We start from the raw sequence: 16,128 nt of genomic DNA, 5'->3' as shown, positions 1-16,128 counted from the left end.
AAAAATTTTTTAGATAATAAACTATATTTATATTATTTGGATTCATCGGACGACTGTTCTCATCTTGAATGTCATTTCCACAACATTTTGGTTGATGTAACCTCCGACCGTCTTCAAGTGTATCTTGTCAAACTCTGAAATGTTTCTATCAAACTCGGGCATCTGGATGGAATTTCGAGCAGAACCCTTTATTTACTTCACAGGAGTAGCATGCTCCCGTTCCATCAGTCATGACTGGATAGAGATCCTAAATAATTCGCAATTATATTTTTCAGTCGCCCACACTGAGAATTGAACCTTCAACCTTCAGAAGAATATCATTTTTTACAATTGATTTTTTTTCAAGTATGCAAAAAATAAAAACTAACACTCAAGATGAGAACAACAAGAATTCGAATAAAACGAATAACCAATCCTCATCTCAAATATTCAGAAATATAATCTATATAATAATTAGGGCTGTGACAACAGCATATTCTTTTCATTGTTTTGACTATTGAGTATATATCCGTTAATAGCTTAAGTCCGCCGGGATATAATTGCGAGAGTTGAGCATACTAAACAACTCGAAGACCCCAGACACCCTCTCTATGGATACTTGGAGGTGGCTAGATGACTTGTGTCCCGGCGAAGCTTTGCCACAGTGGAGGAACTACCGGACACTCCTACATCCTCTTACCGGCTGCAGATGTGGAGAGAGGTAGACCCTCAGTCTACAAATATAGCACTGCCAGAGCCCAGTGAAACCTTACCACCTGGCACACACCTGTCCCGTTCGGAGTGGGTCACTCTGAATAGGGCACGGGCAAAAGTTGCAAAAACTGGCGACAACCTCCTCATGTGGGGTTACTCTACAACTGCTGAATGCCCCTGTGGTGCCCAAGTTCAGACCATCGAGCACATTTTAACATCTTGCCCACTGGGGCCCAACTGCACGGACGAAGACCTCAGTGTTGGTAATGAAACCGCACGCCGCTGGTTGAAGAGATGGAGCGACAAGATATGAATGAATCGAGCTTATATGTTTTTATATCGACTGATGTGGTTCTTGGTTGATTGACTGTGTTGGATATATACTCGAGAGTCAAAAGAATGAAAAGAGTATTCTGTTGTCACAGCCCTAATAATAATACACTGACATCTGTAGGCAGATGGAAAACAGTGAGCAGGAAGAGAATTCCACAATATTGCAGTCCTTAGAAAGAAACTACTGGAATAGGAAGACGTATTACAATGAGGTACTAAAACAACAAACTGAAGTTTATGTTCGTACGTACGTTATCACTTTTCACACCCATTTAAAACAAATGAATCTCTGTCCCATTTAAAGGTTCTTGATAAATCGCAGAAACATAGCTAATTTTAGTTTGAATTATTGTTGAGTTATCTTCTTTTTGTTTTCTTTAGATTGTTTTCAAAATGGTGAACAAAATTGCTCTTCCGTTACTCACAAAATTTGATTTCCTTATTTAAAAATGTTACGAAGTTGAAAGCGAGATCTCATTTTGATTTATGAAGCTTTCTTGCAAAGAAAACAAATTAGCAGGAGCAGCAAATACATTATGAAATTAAAAGGGACAGCCCCAACCATGACAAATAATAGCAGCAGCAGCTAAAAACAACAATATTTACTAATTTTACAAAATACTCAACTCTGCTTGCTTAATTTCCAGCAGTTTGATTGGCTGTCAAAATCCAACTTTGACCAATCAGAAGAGACTTGCTGTAGGAGCTGGGCACTTGCTAAATTTATGTTTAAATAGAGAGGAGCCAAGCTGACTAAGGAGATTGGCTCAATAGAGCCTGGCGCATGCCGCACAACCCCCTGTCAGTTGAGAACCCAACTCTAGGAGACCTAGGAGAGTAACCGACTTTAACCCCTAGCCAGTTTGGCCACAGGTCTCGACTAACTAGAAATGAGAAATACTACAACTTCACTGGTCTACCAGCGGCCAATTCTAACTTCCACACCAGACCACTGACCAAGCCAGTGATTGCTGTATATTTATCACTAATCTTAAAACAGATCGGCGAAGACGTTGCTACTTACTACCAAACAAATGACAGCTGTATATCTATTGCTAATCCCAATCAAATCACCCCGATGCAGTTATTAGCAATACTGTTGCTATGTACACCAGGAGACCTGACAGCTTGCCCAAGGGAAGAGACGACTGCAGACAAAGTTTTGATATAGCTGACTGGCAGACGACAAATCTGTACCATGAAGGATCAACAAAGCCGTGAAGAATAATTGAATAAATGCCCCATCTAAACATGAGAGGAACAACATTTTCGTAACAAGTAGACGACAAATCTGTTGTGTTGCTAACACTAGACATTTCTTATTGAAAAGCAGGCTTTATCCTTCGATATTGTTATCGAAAACAACACCACAAGGAACAACAAACACGGACATATTTTATCAACAAAGAAAGATGTGAACAATAAATAATTCTCCATCGCCGATAAAGACTATGCTGACATGAATAACCTTAACGGCAGCGACAAACTGTCGATGAACTGGAGAATACATTATTTTGCTTTTCTTAAGTTTTTTTTCAAATGATTGAACAATTAATCGTTTAAAATTAAACTTGTTTGTTTGTCTGGTTCTTTCCCGCCACCATACGCTTATTCATAATACAACAGAAATAAAACTGCTTGATCGATTTGTGATTTTTGGAATATGTCATTTTTGTTCAACACAAGTATAGGCATCATACAGAATTTTCTATATTTTTGATTTTTTTAATATAGGAGGATTTCTGGACAAGAACCAAGTTACTTGTTGTTCATTTATTTTGTTTTTGTTCTTGTTAACTATACTGCACAATCGCGAACGAGTACTCCTCAGTCTTTAATAAATCGATGCCAATTTCTAATGATAATAAATCTTACCTGATATTTCAACAGTCTCGATTTCCGTAAGAAGGTTTAAAATGGTGTTGCTAAATGTTTCCTCGCTGATGTCATCCTGGTAAGAACACTGGCACAAAAGTTGGACCACGCAGTAAACATAACCGACACGTTTCTTGCTGATATCAGCATTCCAGTAAGCGGAGCTTTCTTGGTTGAATTTGGAGGCTGATTTGATTATCCTGAAAGAGAGAAAAGACTCAAGAAAAATCAAGAAAACATACAATTGTGTCGTTAAAATATAACAGTTAAGTTTGTTACGTTTCATACACAAGAGATGCTGCGGATTCAGCAGTTGCTTATGATGAAACAATGGAAGACTTTAAAGAATCTTATGGAAATTAAAAGTTTAAGAATTTTTTTAAAATTTATTTTTTATTTATTGCATTTTCACCTCAAACAAGGCACAGTGCTATTTGATGTAGGGGGTTACTATTTGGGACATAATTTGCAGGGATACTATGTAGGGAGTTGAGCAGCAAGATGTCTGTTTGCATTACACTTGAACTTCTGCATGTCAGTACAGTCGGTAAAACAAGAACCTGGAAAGGAATTTCAAAGTCTAGCAGTCAAAGGGAAAGAAACTACTAGAGTAAAAGGCTTTCTTACATCTAGGGATCTCTACTGTGTAGGGGTGGGATTTTGCTGCTTGTCGGGTTTGTCGGGAGTATTTATGTCGAAGGGATGCATGACCTTGTTGTTTGTCAGAGCATCCACCATTAAAATACTTGTAAAACAGGCAGAGGGATGCAACATTTCGTCGGTGGGACAGAGGTTGAAGCCTAGCTGACAGTGTGGGACCTATTAGGTTGGCGACTCTCTTTGGAATCCTGTCTAAGAGTGAGACTAGCAGCAGATCTTTTTCTTTTTGTATCATGGCATGTTCATGACACAGATGAAATCATGATTAGTGTTCTCCATAGACTTCGGTCCATTGTTGGTCAGATTCCTCTGAAGACATCATATGATTTTGAACATTCTTTGCAGCAGCCTTGGCAATGCTCTCAGTGTATCTGTTTCAATTCATGTTCCCTGTGAATGTTAAGCCAATGAGCTTGGATGAAATATTTTCAGATAAAGTATCTTTAGTCAAGAATGAACGTGATGATCAATGGTTGTTGTGTTCAAAAGCTTAGAATCCATTAAACGTTAAGTTTCGTACAAGTTGTCCAGAATAGATACTGTATGCCGATGTTTTAGTACTCGTTTGTGAAACAACAGAAGACTTGGTGGAATGCTATTGAAATTAAAGGTTTAAGAATGAATGTACTAAAATTGAAGTGATGATCAGGTGGTTGTAGTGTTCAAAAGTTCCCCGGGGGGGGGGGGGGGCAATTTTTCTGCTCAATTTGTGGAAAGAAGTTCAGATGCAACTCAAATTTTTTTTTTTTGCAGCACTGAATACACAAGAAATGCAGTGCAATTAACGTGAAATGCAACTCTTGCTTCCTTATTTTGTCCTTTAGTCCTCACGTTCTTTCAGTGATGTTTCTGAAAAAGGGGGAAGAATTGCTGTTTGCATGCATGAAAACTTTTTTTTTTTATAATTAAACAAGATATAAGACGTACCGTAATTCCAGAGCCTGTAATGATGAGCGTTGAGCAAGGACAGATTTTGGTTGACAATGTTGGAGGTACCAGTTAACCGATTGGGTGAAGCTGGAAGAATCCAAATAAGTCCAAGACAAATTTTCAGCTGTCATGAACATTGAGACGACTTCTTCTGTCTGCGGACATGAAAAGAAATCACCAATAGATCAAATTACATGTTCAAAACTGCAATTAGTCACGACCGCCAGTGATTCCATTTTGTTTCGTAACGTAAGAAGGCCGTGTTTATGAGGATACAGGAACACAAACGGAACTGATGCAAGCAAAGCATGTGGAGGTAATTTTCTAATGAATAAGACGTTTATAGCATCCGATTTATTTAGAGACTAGCAAGCCGCCCGGCATTGCCCGGTTGTAAAATACGCATAAATGGAGACATGTGCATGCAAGTATTATGTTTTTTTTTTCTAAACAGTTCACTTCTTGTTAGTAAAAAAAAAAAAAAAATACTGACACCAAAACAAAGACATTAAGTCAAGTATGGTCACCATTACATCAGCCTGACACAAGATTTACAAAGTGTTTTAAAAAAATCTTATTCTTAACATAAAGAAGCTGTCGTGTTTCTCGACCGCACACGTACAGTTGTGAAACACTTGGAAAACAAATAAAAAAATCCAGCGACCCCCACCTCAAGTACCAATTTGCTAATTTTGACCCCTTTAGCAACCCTTTTATTCTGGAATAAAAACTGATTAAAAAGTTTTCCGCATGTCTGAATATCCTATATACCAAATTTCAAATATGTGGATCAAAAATTCATTGCGTATATAGGTTGAGAAGTGTCTTCTCTCTCTCACACACACACACACACATTCTCACTTTTATAGATATATAGAAGAGAAAAAGGTAATTCAATTAAAAAAAAAAAAACACTTATGTACTTTCATGTCACGTCGAAATGAGAGAAAAAAAAAATGTCAAAATTTACATAAATTTCATATATTTGTTATTAAGCAAGTTTTTATCAATATTTGCACTTTGTATAATTATGGTCTTTCTCCTTTTCCGATGAGAAGCATTTAGCTTTGAAATGCTATGGCCTGTAGGAGTTTTTTTTTTTTTCTTAATTTTCCCCTTTTTGCTTTTCCTTATTGTTTTGATGATATATTAAAGTTTTATATTGGAAAAACTTTTTTAACACAGCAAGCATAAGTGTTATTTCCTTGTATGCATAGATATACATTTATATCTTTAACGACATGATTTTTTTTTTTTTTCAGTTTGTGTATGCATATGGTTTAGATCAGACAGTAACAAATAAGGTTGGAGAGGAAAATGGACATTGCGTGTTCAAAAAAGTCATTTGAGAAATTTATAAAAAATTTTAAATCTGAAACAGACATTAAAAATTAAATGCATAATGTAGAAAAATTTAATTACTTGATATATAATTTTTTTTTCAAATATTATAAAATAATTATTTTATAGTAATTTCAAATACGCTAAAAAAATATCTCTATATATAGAAGGCACTGTGTCTGTGTGAGATCGTTCCCTATGGACTCCAAAAAGGCTGGCCAGATCTTTTTTTGAAATTTCAAACAAATGTACTTTATGCATCTGAGAGTGTTCTTAGATAGGTTTTGTGTCGGAATGTCCCCGATAAGTATCAAAAACTGATCTGATTAAAGAAGAAACAGGCGATTTTGACCAAAGTTAACACCTTTATACAACCTAAAATCACAAATGCATTTGAGAAGTTTTATTACCGCACAAGCAAAAAGGCCGGGCATATAAAATCAACAATAGATTCTTTGATATGACAGAGGCGCGTTCGAAATTAATGTTTTTGTTTAGAGCCCAATTGAAGCATGATACTTGACTTTTGCATTTAAAACTATAATTCAAGCCATTATATATAAAATAATTATATAAAATCAACCATAGGTTTTTTACAATGCACTGTTAACTACAATGTATTGTGTACTAAGTCACTGCAGGTGAGTACGTAAAGAGCAGGCAATCAATCGATTTGATTGAAAAATGGGCAATTTCATCAATTTTGATGACAATAAGTTTTGGAAGTGTGGAATATTTGTTGATCATAATTTAATCCTGGGCAATGTCGGGTCTCCCTGCTGGTGCTCAATATCGAGTGTAACCATATTAATAATCATTTAGTGGTTAGGACTGCTATTGTGTTTTATGGTAAACCAGGGTATACATTGGTCTTAATGACATCAATATAAACCAATTGTTTTTTTTTTGGGGGGGGGATTAAAAAATATTGGAAGAAAGAGAAAATAAGAAGTGGCTAAAAACAAAAAACAGACACGTTTGTACGTTGGAGAAGAAGACAACAACAAAAGTGAGAATCGCGGTACTTACCAGTGCGAAAAAACTGTCTTTATCATCTCCCGCTAATTGTAAAAAGAGGTAAAAGAGATACGATGTCAGTTTGGCCACGATTGTGGCCGGATGAGAATTTATGAAACCTTGTAAGCAGTTTTTCCAGTTGATGTGCGGAGCAATTACTTTGACCATCTGAAAACATTCGGGGTTGCCGCTTTCTCGAATCTAAACAGATGCACAAAAAAGAATAAACGTTGCATTAATACAAAACAAATTTGAAAGCAATTTCAGAAAGATGGCTGTAAAAAAAAAAAAAAGATAAAAAAATAAATTGCTTGAAATCGGCTCATTTGAGCCAAAAGCTTGCTTAATATCTTTAAATACCTATTTAAAGAAAAAAAAATATTGTTTTGGCATTCTGAAAAAATTTGAATATTCAATTAACGACTTAAAAAAAAGAAAAAAGTGCCATCCTATTTCTTCTATATGTAGTCGATGTTTACGGATGTTTTACACATCGATGTACAAAATCAAAATGCATAAATGCGTTTGTATGCATATCGTTTGCGCATACACTATCTTAAATAAAAACAAATAATTATATTTTGGGCCAATTAGAAAACTTTCTGAATTTATTTGAAATGGTCTTTCTAGTAGTTACTCAAACCCTTTAAAAAATCTGAGGAGACTTGTTGTCACTCAGACTCCAGAGAACACCACAAGTTGTTCTCAAAGAGAAATCTTTGATGATGGCTTGTGTGACTACTCCTAGCGAATAAATAATAATAATCTAAACTGTTCAATAGTAAAGAATCATCTGATCACTAATTATCTAAAAACATTTCAAGATGCGAAAACAAGCCGGAACCAATTAATTTCGTAAGTTCCACTCTATTTTTTTTTTTTTTTTTAAATTCAGAATCATAAAGCAGTTAGAGTCGAGACTTCGATGTAGCATTCGCTCTGACAGACTGGCATTCACTCTTTCTTCTTGTCATCATAATGATAGTGTAGTCGATGTTTACACATCGACGTACAAAATCTAAATACATAAACACGTTTGTACGCATGTCGTCTGCGCATACACTGTCCTGAATAAAGACAAATAATTATATTTTGGGCCAATTAGAAAACTTTCTGAATTTATTTGAAATGGTCTTTCTGGAAGCCACCTAAATCCTTTAAAAGCCAGATTTTTCTTCAACAAACCAGTGGAACTCAGTTGACTCAAATCTGTAGATCAGTGTCACTGGCACCCCTACTATGGGTGATCATCTCTGCAACATTTCCTTCCACTCATATATACAAACATTAACGAAAATACAGACACATACCTAACACATTGACTTATTATCGTCTGTCCATCTGTTAAACCTTATTCATTGAAATATTCCCAAACTTTACCACTGAAACTATTTTCTAATATGATAAACAAATGAACATTAACCCTTAAAAACAATTATGAATTATAATTTATTTTAATTGAGCAGAGAAGTTTTGAATACGATTTTCTTGACCCCTGCTTTTAATTAATAATCCAGATTTCCTCTAATGTCTCAGCAAATGAATCTCTTGTTTTTACAAGAACTCTAAACTCATTCTATGTTTTTCTATTGCTGTAAATCTTCCATTTTAAACATATATAAAATTATCTCTTTTGTGATTGTATGCCTTCTAAACTCATTATTTTGTTTTGTTTACCGTATGACAATGTCTCGTGTTTTTCTCACATTTGAACATAAACACTGAAAATCTTTTTCACTGAAAATATTTCTCTGAATCTGGCACATCCCAAAAATGCTTCTCTTTTTTACAAAACTCCTTAAAGTATAACCGGAAACTGGCGTGTATACATTCCAATAAAACTAATGATCAACAACCCTAAAAACTGGTGACCTCCTCCCCATATATATATATATATGTTGCAATATTTTTGACTCATAATGGGGGAGGTATGGTCCCTCAGAGTTGGGAGATTCTATTTATAAACGCTGCTGCTAGGAACTGACAAATCAAATTAATTCACGTTCTGCTATCAACCAATCAGAAACCAGAAGTGTTCCATAAAAATTAAACCTTTTTAGCAACCTTGCACATATTTTTTTCGTGTCAACAAGAGGAGGATCTTTTGCTCCTTGGCTGCAAAATTATAAAGTCCAGAACGACTGCCACCGAGAATTCGTCATCTCCAGGATTTGTATAGAATAACTACCAACGGAAACTCTTCTGAAACTAAACACAGCTTACAACTGAAGATCAACGATAACTAAATATTAAATAATTTCTACAAGACGGATACTCTATACAACGGATATTCTATTATTTCCCGACTTTAGATAAATACTCGCTCTGATAGAATTGTTTGTTTTTTAAACAGGAAAAAAAAAAAGAAGAATATGACACTATCAATACCATTCTGGTATTACATTGACAAATTAATGGTTAATTGAAAGTCCGGAACGTATACAGAACAGCTGTCCACTGAGAATTCGTCATCTCCAGGACTTGTATAGAATAATCACCCATCGGAAACTTTTCTGAAACTAAAACATGGCTTACAACTAAAGAATATATATATATATATATATATATATATATATATATATATATATATATATATATATATGTGTATGTATATATAATGATTATATATATATACTAAATATTGTCTATTCTTTTTCTTTTTATGAAAATCGCTTTAGACAAGGCATAAAGCCACTTGATGCAAGGAGCTGAAAAAAATACCACTTTAAGGTTCAAAACTAGGTAACAATGTGTTAGATGGGTAGAATCAGATCCAGAAAACTGCAATTCTTCCCTCTTTGTCAGAAACATTGCTCATGGAATGTGAGGACTAAAGGACAAAATAAGGGAAGCAACAGTTACAAGACTACCAAAGGTAAACTCAAGATCCTCTTCGTACTCTCTAGTCTTTCAAGACGACCCAAAAGGTCATAGGTTATCCTAGTCTGTTTATAAAGTTGTCTACAATTACCAGTCATCCTTTATGATCCCATCCATTTCAAATAATCTAATATCTCGATATATAAAACTCAATGTTTGTGTGTGTGTGTGTGTGTGTTGTTTGTGTGTTCCTTATAGAAAGAAAGGTGAGAGAATTTATATAAAATCTAAAAGTGCATTCTTATGTAAAATTTGTGATAGAATTGCTGAATTAAAAATCTTTTAAAAAATGAATCAAAGTCAAATGGGAAAATCCGATTGATTTTTCTTGTTTTTACATGGTGGTCACTACTTATCAAGGCCTGGAGGCCACTGGGGGATAAGGTTTATTGTGTGTACAGTAATCAATGGGATAGTATCGTGGTAATGGCTAGTATTGGAGATTTGATAAAGTGTCTTACTTAAAGGGGCGGTTCATCAGGAATTTGTTTATGTTGGAGTGCTCTTTAATTTTGCCAATAATATTGTTTTGTATGCTATCGAGTTTTTCCTGACGAGATGATAGCCGAAAGAGCTCTTGAGAAATTTCCGCACATTCTATTTAAATCGTTATATAAATTTTGTATCTTTAAACATTTATATGTATATATATATATATATATATATATATATATATATATATCACCTTTTTTTGCAAGTTTATAAGTTTCAAATCTCAGCAACTATTGATCAGAATTTAACAAATGAAGGCTCATTGGAAAGGTAATGCCCTGACTTGTGTAGTGGCCTTTGTGACATTTGCCCTTAAGGTCGCATATTTAGGGAATCATCCATTATCCAGAGCTTATTTTTGGCACTTTTCTTACAGCCATAAAATATTCCAATCATAGTCATTTGTTTTCCTAGTTTTGCATATGAATTACAAAATATCTAATTTATTTCTAAAAACCTCTGGCCTTAATGGAGGGGAGACTAAAATTTGCTGCTATGATTTCAAATGATTAAAAATAACAGCAAGGGGAGACTTAATTCCAAATATTTCTCATATGTTATATCTCCCCTCTTTGCTTTTCATACATAAAGTAAATTTCACAGTGCATAAGGATTATTTGATACTGGAGATATTTATAATCATACCCTATTTCCAAAAAAAAATGGAGATATAACATATGAGAAATATTTGGAATCAAGTCTCCCCTTAGTGTTATTTCTTTCAGATCATTTGAAACAATAGCAAGTTTTAGTATCCTCTCCATCAAGGCCAGAGGTTTTTAGGAAATATCAGATATTAATATAAACAAATCTACATATATAATAGAAACAAATATATGAATAATATATATTAATAGAATATATCTTCTCCTCCTTTTATTAAGCACTCAGTTGAATTAATTAGTTATAAATCTTGGATACCTATAATCTGGTGCATGTGTCCTATAAATTTTGGATACCTATAATCTGGTGTATGTGTCCTATAAATCTTGGATACCTATAATCTGGTGCATGTGTCATATAAATCTTGGATACCTATAATCTGGTACATGTGTCCTATAAATCTTGGATACCTATAATCTGGTGTATGTGTCCTATAAATCTTGGATACCTATAATCTGGTGTATGTGTCCTATAAATCTTGGATACCTATAATCTGGTGCATGTGTCCTATAAATCTTGGATACCTATAATCTGGTGCATGTGTCCTATAAATCTTGGATACCTATAATCTGGTGCATGTGTCCTATAAATCTTGGATACCTATAATCTGGTACATGTGTCCTATAAATCTTGGATACCTATAATCTGGTGTATGTGTCCTATAAATCTTGGATACCTATAATCTGGTGCATGCATCCTATAAATCTTGGATACCTATAATCTGGTGCATGTGTCCTATAAATCTTGGATACCTATAATCTGGTGCATGTGTCCTATAAATCTTGGATACCTATAATCTGGTGCATGTGTCCTATAAATCTTGGATACCTATAATCTGGTGTATGTGTCCTATAAATCTTGGATACCTATAATCTGGTGCATGTGTCCTATAAATCTTGGATACCTATAATCTGGTGCATGTGTCCTATAAATCTTTGATACCTATAATCTGGTGCATGTGTCCTATAAATCTTGGATACCTATAATCTTGTGTATGTGTCCTATAAATCTTGGATACCTATAATCTGGTGTATGTGTCCTATAAATCTTGGATACCTATAATCTGGTGCATGTGTCCTATAAATCTTGGATACCTGGTACATGTGTCCTATAAATCTTGGATACCTATAATCTGGTGTATGTGTCCTATAAATCTTGGATACCTATAATCTGGTGCATGCATCCTATAAATCTTGGATACCTATAATCTGGTGCATGTGTCCTATAAATCTTGGATACCTATAATCTGGTGCATGTGTCCTATAAATCTTGGATACCTATAATCTGGTGCATGTGTCCTATAAATCTTGGATACCTATAATCTGGTGCATGTGTCCTATAAATCTTGGATACCTATAATCTGGTGCATGTGTCCTATAAATCTTGGATACCTATAATCTGGTGCATGTGTCCTATAAATCTTGGATACCTATAATCTGGTGTATGTGTCCTATAAATCTTGGATACCTATAATCTGGTGTATGTGTCCTATAAATCTTGGATACCTATAATCTGGTGCATGTGTCCTATAAATCTTGGATACCTATAATCTGGTGCATGTGTCCTATAAATCTTTGATACCTATAATCTGGTGTATGTGTCCTATAAATCTTGGATACCTATAATCTGGTGTATGTGTCCTATAAATCTTGGATACCTATAATCTGGTACATGTGTCCTATAAATCTTGGATACCTATAATCTGGTGTATGTGTCCTATAAATCTTGGATACCTATAATCTGGTGCATGTGTCCTATAAATCTTGGATACCTATAATCTGGTGTATGTGTCCTATAAATCTTGGATACCTATAATCTGGTGTATGTGTCCTATAAATCTTGGATACCTATAATCTGGTACATGTGTCCTATAAATCTTGGATACCTATAATCTGGTGTATGTGTCCTATAAATCTTGGATACCTATAATCTGGTGTATGTGTCCTATAAATCCGTTTTTCTTTTGTGTGTATTGATATTCATATTAAAATCCTCTTTTCTATTTATTTAATGTATTTATTTGCTTCCCCACCAAAGCAAATTAGACACAAGGCCGTTTTTAATGTTGGGTAAAAAACCAGCTCCCCTAAAAGTAGGCAAAAAGGGGGCACTCTGGTTACCAAAAATAATAATTGTCCCAGTATAGAGGGTTTCCCCTCCATTGACTGGTACAAACTATCTTAAGTGCAGCATCTGCAGAACAGATACTACACCTTGATCCTGGCACGAAGGCCAAGAACAACAGAAAAAAGGCAGCCCCTTTTCTATTTATTTAAAAAGAAAATACAATTTTCTTATATATGGGTTCTGGAATTGCATTCACTAGAAAAAGATCTAGCTAATTTGCATATTCTTTTAAAAATTCATTTTAATTAATTCCCTATTAGTTTTTTTTTTTCCGGTTTTCTTATGGGATGATCATCTTTAGTAAACTATTACGTGTAATTATATTCATGCAGATATTCTACATGATTTATACTTGCATAATATTTGCATAAAAAGTTTATAGTAAACACAAAATTGTTTCCATATATATTTATGTATACGTATATATATTCTTTAGGCAATGGCATTTCGAATCTAAATGCTTCTCATTAGAAAAGGAACAAAAACAGCGACAAGAGTAAGGGTAAAGAAGACAACACTGTTTTATATACATTTAACGTTAGAAATGGGAAAATTCAGGGGGAGAAGTAATGAAAAGGGAGGGGAGTGAGATCATTAGAAATAATTTCAATGGTGAGCCCCATCCACCCCATAATATATATATATATATATATATATATATATATATATATATATATATGACACAAAACCGAATCTACTCACAGTTGCCATGGTTTCTGCCACTTGTAGATCAATCGTGAGCTGTTCCCAGGGTAAAAGCGCAAGTTCGACATTAAGTAGCGTCACACAGTAGGAAGGGATCTTCCTTGTTGCTAAAACTGAGGTGTAGAAAACCCAGAGTCTTCCGAGAATCTCCTGAGTGTGGTTGACAGGCGTTATGAATGCTAGAAAACACGCAACAGTGGAAAAACAACCATTTTATGAAATCACAGAAATAAGAGAACAGAAAACAAAAAAAAACAAACAAAAAAAAAACACGTGAAATCATAGAAATAAGAGAAAAGAATAGTAAAACAAACATGGTTTATGAATATAATATAATCTTTTGAAAATATTATTTTATAAGATTAAATTTGAAAACTTGGCACTTGTACAGTTTAGGCAAGACATTAAAAAATGAAAATATCCAAAAAAGTTTAAATTGTACATATCTGTTATGGAATGAAGTTCTCCGGAAAAAAAATTTCACTTAATTTTATCAAGTAGTTTTTATTTTACAGTGAAAAAACAACTTGTTATGATACCGAGCAAAATGATCGATTTTTAGGAAGAAAAGCTAGTATTAAAGATGTGGAGGGAGTGTCAGCACTTTACATGGAGTTATCTCCCCATGGCGTTTCTAAAATTCAAACAAAAATTTAAAACAAATACAAGATGTCTGTCTTCAACGCGCTCTCATAAAAACATGTTTTTCCGCTGTAAAAAAACTACTCGATCAAATTAAGTGCAATTTTTTCCAGAGATCTTCAGTTCAAAACGGATACGTACAACATAACCTTTTTGTTTCGATATTTTCATTTTTTAATGTCTTGATTAAATTGTACAAGTATCAAAAACTTTAGAAAACTCAAGTAATACTGCATAAATAAAATGGATTTAGACCAGAGTTATCTGCCCCTCCCGTTTTTTGTTTGTTTTTTTTAAAAATAACTTTTGACAAATTATATGTTGACTAATGATGTGGTGATATTTTTTCCAGATTGGCTGGAAATTAAATGATCCGTAGAGCGCTCCTGATGACTCCAACTACTCTTAACTTCTTTCCCATTGCAATAAAATAAATAAATAGGTTCTAATAATGAGAATAAGGGACTGTTTTTGTGTCTATATTAAAATTTCTTTTATTTTTATTATTATCAGTTATTAATGAGATTAATCTTTTTCTTCTTTTATCATGAAATGTAAATTTGTATACATGATTATTATTTCCTTTTCATTATTATTATTACAGTAGAACCCCAGGACACGGTGACTCCAGAATACGATTTTTTTAGGTTACGATGTGGAATACAATGTCTTTTTTGGCCCCTAGTTATGGTATTTACCCCACCTTACAGTGTTACTTATAATGTTATTTGATTATATACATGTGTATTATTTATATACTGTACTGTATCTTGTTAATAATTTTTAATGCCGTATCTAGGGGTTCTACTGTATTATTATTATTATTATTATTATTATCAGTTACTAAATTATTTAGGCAGTTAAAAATGGAAAAAAATTATAGCCCGTTGCCTTAGAATGAGTGCTTTATGCCAAATTGATGGTTGAATATGATTAATTTGCACTCATTTTGCATTAAATAATCTTTTTAATTCCTAAACATGCAATGAACAAATACCATAATACTTTGTTCACTGCACCTTCTTATAACAAAGGCCCATACAAAATTTCAACCAGATCGCTCCGGTAGTTTCTGAGAAAAAGTGAGAGTAAATGTGATATTGTGTCAACTATTCTCCATTAATCCCTAACTGTGCATCGAATGGATACCATAATACTTGGTTTGCTACACCTTATCATAAGAAAGGTCCATACGAAATTTCAGCCAGATCAGCCCAGTAGTTTCCAAGAAGACTAAGAGAAATATAGATTAAGATCAAGCCTTACTTTCTTGCTAATGACATATAAATTTTCTTTCTTTTTGTTTGTTCCACTTGAATGAGCTGCATTTTTAACCCACCCACCTCTTTTTTCTTTTTTTTACACATTACATTTTCTTTAGCATTCTTAAAAAAAAAAAAAAAAAAAGGAGGTGGGGGGGGAGGGCTTTTCTCTGAGACAAGCAAAGAAGATATTCATATACTTACATTTATAAAACGTATGGATATACTGCACAGCATCACAGAAATTCTGTACCATAATTGTGGCGGCTTCATGATCTCCAGCGGTCCAGGGGATCAGCAGTTGAGTTTGGACAGGCCCCTTCAGTGGCCGGATCCACGGGCTAAATACATTAATTATCATATTCCAAATGTAATCTATTGCTAATAAAAATAAAATAAAAATTAAGGTTTACAGAATGAAAAAATAAATAAATACGTTTAATAATTCAATTGTTTCCATTTTTATTATGCTCTTTCTTTTCAAATACTAAGCACTCTAATTTTACAA

The 16,128-nt window shown here is 33.9% G+C and overlaps 1 protein-coding gene across 2 annotated transcripts in view; it reads right to left on the bottom strand.

Annotated features, from left to right (window-relative positions):
* The window catches only part of LOC145243621 (ectopic P granules protein 5 homolog), a 230,294-nt gene that overhangs the window by 15,870 nt on the left and 198,296 nt on the right, over positions 1-16,128 (bottom strand). For both annotated transcript variants that reach the window (XM_080106641.1, XM_080106642.1), the window contains 5 exons: positions 15,825-16,001; positions 13,714-13,895; positions 6,862-7,050; positions 4,489-4,646; positions 2,902-3,101 (listed from right to left, as the gene is read on the bottom strand). In XM_080106641.1, the coding sequence (XP_079962767.1) occupies positions 2,902-3,101; positions 4,489-4,646; positions 6,862-7,050; positions 13,714-13,895; positions 15,825-16,001 (906 nt within the window). The remainder of the gene's footprint in view (positions 1-2,901; positions 3,102-4,488; positions 4,647-6,861; positions 7,051-13,713; positions 13,896-15,824; positions 16,002-16,128) is intronic.

The sequence above is a fragment of the Euprymna scolopes genome, chromosome 22 (assembly GCF_053919585.1).
Source record: "Euprymna scolopes isolate OS-2025 chromosome 22, ASM5391958v1, whole genome shotgun sequence".
NCBI lineage: Eukaryota > Metazoa > Mollusca > Cephalopoda > Sepiida > Sepiolidae > Euprymna > Euprymna scolopes.
This window is presented reverse-complemented; position numbering and strand designations above follow the sequence as displayed.